The sequence below is a fragment of the Cebus imitator genome, unplaced genomic scaffold, assembly GCF_001604975.1.
Source record: "Cebus imitator isolate Cc_AM_T3 unplaced genomic scaffold, Cebus_imitator-1.0 Scaffold15, whole genome shotgun sequence".
Taxonomy (NCBI): Eukaryota; Metazoa; Chordata; class Mammalia; order Primates; family Cebidae; genus Cebus; species Cebus imitator.
Genome location: NW_016107330.1, coordinates 1,143,981 through 1,147,329, shown reverse-complemented (window position 1 = coordinate 1,147,329; position 3,349 = coordinate 1,143,981). Strand labels below are relative to the sequence as shown.

Genomic DNA, 3,349 nt, shown 5'->3' with positions numbered 1-3,349 from the left:
TTTTTTGAGAAGGAGTTTTGCGCTATGACTCAGGATGGAGTGCAGTGGTGTGATTGTGGCTCACTGCAACCTTTACCTCCTGAGTTCAAGTGATTCTCATGCCTCAGGCTCCCGAGTCCTGGGATTATATGCACCATTATGCCTGGCTAATTTTTGTATTTTTAGTAGAGATGGGGTTTCACCATGTTGACCAGGCTGGTCTTAAACTCCTGGCCTTAAGTGATCTGCCCACCTCAGCCTCCCAAAGTACTGGGATTACAGGCATGAGCCATCGTGCCTGGCCAACTTTTACAAAGGAAATTCTTTGAATCTAAAGTGTCTTGCAAGGTAGGAGGCTACTGCAACCATTCCAACTAGTGTGTCAACAGTCTTCTCTAAGGTGGGCTAGAAAAATGGTTTCACAGCCGGGTGCCGTAGCTCACGCCTGTAATCCCACCACTTTGGGAAGCAGAGGTAGGTGGATCACCTGAGCTCAGGAGTTTGAGACCAGCCTGGCCAACATGGTGAAACCCCGTCACTACTAAAAATACAAAAATTAGCTGGGACTGGTGGCAGGTGCCTGTAGTCCCAGCTACTCAGGAGGCTGAGGCAGGAGAATAGCTTGAACCTGGGAAGGGGAGGTTGCAGTGAGCTGGATCCTGCCACTGCACTCCAGCCTGGGCAACAGAGTGAGACCCTGTTTCAAAAAACAAAAACAAACAAAAAAAATTGTTTCATATCTAAATTGTAACTCTGAAAAACAACTGATGGTAATAAGAGATTCCACAATCAGACAGAACTAAGGGAAACAATTAGTTCTGGTAGAGTTCTGTGGCAATCAAAGTTAGAAGTCTGTCCTGGGTAGCTGAAATATAACTAACTTCAAAGACTCCAGGCCTGGCGGTGGCTTGTGGTAATAACCATAACACTTTGAGGGACCAAGGCCCGGGGATCACTTCAGCCCAGGAGTTCAAGGCTGCAGTAAGCTATGATCGCACCACTGCACTCCAGCCTGGGCAACACAGGCTCCTGTTTTTTAACAAGACAGTGTTACTTAAAAAAAAAAAAAAAAGCCATTACAGGTGGCTCACACCTGTAATCCCAGCACTTTGGGAGGCTGAGGCAGGCGAATTACGATATCAAGAGTTCGAGACCAGCCTGGCCAACATGGTGAAACCCCATCTCTACTGAAAATACAAACATTAGCTGGGCGTGGTGGCACGTGTCTATAATCTTAGCTACTCGGGAGACTGAGACAGGAGAATTGCTTGAATCCAGGAGGCAGAGGTTGCAATGAGTCGAGACCATGCCACTGCAGCCCAGCCTGGGTGACAGGGTGAGACTTTGTCTCAAAAAAAAATAAAAGACTGCCCCTATGAAACAATTCTACCACGAACACTGATGTTGTCCTGTGGATTACTTCAGGAAGATGGACTGAGAACATCATTAAATGGTTTCCACCCAGTTTCTGGGTAATTTTATTTTTAAGTTTTTGATATGGGGGTCTCACTATGTTGCCCAGGCTGGGCTCAAACGATCCTCCCACCTCGGCCTCTCAAAGTGCTGGGTTTACAGGTGTAAGCCACCGATCTGGTCAAGGGTAACTTTTTAAATGCTGCCCAACAGCTCATTACCTCCTTCTCAAGGAGCATGAGTGGCAAACCACTTCCAGGAACGTGGAGGTGGTCTTTTACATATTTGGAAAGGATTTAGGAGGAAAGGGAAGTCATTCCGAATGAAGGACTTCCTCCTCTGACGCCCAGCCATCCCCCGTTAAGCCTAAGGGTGCCAGACCTCAGGACTTTTCTAGAAAGGGATTTTTCCTCTCCAAGGTGAATCCATCCGTTCCGAAGGTCAGAAGCAATTTTACCCAAGTTTTTGGTTCCACTGAAAAAAATTAACGGTCAATCAATGCTCCTTGCCCCAAACTTGAAAATGAGCCTGCCTCGAGTCATGTTCTACCCTAAAGACTCCACTATCTTGTACTCCCCTATGTCTGGGACTAAAAGGGGTCCTGGACTGACTCCCCTATAGACCAGTTTCTCAAGGGCTCCTTACGGGGAGCTTACCGCGCCCTCACTGTCCGCCGGCCCCAATGCTCCCGGAGACCACCCGCGGCCCGGACGCCAGCGAGGGGAACACCTCGGCCGCACTCTCATTGGTTCCAGCAGGCCGGAAGTGCGTGCGACCGGCGGAAGTGCTCCTTCGGCGCGGTCCGCCAGGCCAGGGCCCTCAGGTAGGCGGGGCCCCTGGCCCTAAACTCTGGGACTCGCGGGCGGGCCGGTGGCACAGCGGGGATCCCGGGGACCTAAGAAGGTTGTCCCAGTTTTTGTCTGGGAGGGCCGGAAGGAGTTTCGGGAACCGTGGGTTTACGGCTACCTCTGGTGGCAACCGGGGCCTGGTGGAGCCCCGCCACCGCGGGATCTAAGTGCCGGAGCTTCAAGTTCCCGCGTGGGGTGGGATTTGCTGCGGTGGCCGGAGCTGATTCTTCACCCATTCCGGTTGGTGCTGGGCCAAACGCTGCTCACTTTCAGCCAGAAAGAGACGTGCTCTCCGCCCTCACCTTTTCTATGCCTCTGGGTTTGACGCCTTCCCTCAAGGTGTGTCCTGATGCGGGGTATTCCTCAAATACCTCGGCCTCGCTAGGAAAAACCTCGGAAAGGCTGCAGTAGGCGCAGTCGGGGGAGAAAATGCCACCGCCGGTGATGTCTCGGGCTGCTCTAGTGGAAGTTATCTGAACTGCCTTAGGGCAAGTTTATATATAGCAAATAAAATTACTTGTTAATGGTTTCCTTTTTTCCAGCCATCTCCACCCCCAGGTGGTTTGAACTTTGAGCCTTTTGTAGTCCTGATGAATAATTTCATTTTCCTCAAGTTTATGACACTTGGAACGTCAAGAACTCGAGGTTTCTGCAGTTTGAGACCCGTCAGCACCGTGCAGAGATCAGAGAACTAAGAGACAGGTGAGCATGAACGAGCACCCTCCACTCCATATTACAGTGTCTGAGAGCGGTTTCTGTAGTTTCGGTAAAAGTGCACCACCTTAGCCTGCGCGGTGGCTCACATCTGTAATGCCAGCACTTTGGGAGGCCCAGGCGGGCAAATCACCTGAGATCGGGAGTTCAGCACCAGCATGACCAACATGGAAAAACCCCGTATCTCCTAAAAATACGAAAAGTAGCCGGGCATGGTGGCGCATGCCTGTAATCCCAGTTACTCGGGAGGCTGAGGCAGGAGAATCTCTTGAACCCGGGAGGCGGAGGTTGCTGTGAGCCGAAATCGCGCCATTGCACTACAGCCTGGGCAGCAAGGGCGAAACTCCGTCTCAAAAAAAAAAAAAAAAAAAAAAAAAAAAAAAAAAAAAAAAAGA

General features: G+C 50.6%; 2 protein-coding genes across 5 annotated transcripts in view; one reads left to right on the top strand and one right to left on the bottom strand.

The window, feature by feature from the left end:
- Positions 1 to 2,689, bottom strand: part of NMNAT1 (nicotinamide nucleotide adenylyltransferase 1) — a 37,238-nt gene extending 34,549 nt beyond the window's left edge. For 2 of the 4 annotated variants that reach the window (XR_005196162.1, XM_017503750.2), the window contains exon 1: positions 2,049 to 2,689. The gene's annotated coding sequence lies outside the window, so the exon portion shown is untranslated. Of the gene's footprint in view, positions 1 to 1,809 lie in introns of all 4 variants that reach the window. The other 2 variants (XM_037729590.1, XM_017503743.2) reach the window with 2 other exon arrangements.
- LZIC (leucine zipper and CTNNBIP1 domain containing) overlaps positions 2,113 to 3,349 on the top strand; it is a 14,938-nt gene continuing 13,701 nt past the window's right edge. Inside the window, exons 1-2 of the mRNA XM_037730760.1 lie at positions 2,113 to 2,215; positions 2,783 to 2,932. Of these exons, the coding sequence (XP_037586688.1) occupies positions 2,831 to 2,932 (102 nt within the window). The 5' untranslated portion in view covers positions 2,113 to 2,215; positions 2,783 to 2,830. The remainder of the gene's footprint in view (positions 2,216 to 2,782; positions 2,933 to 3,349) is intronic.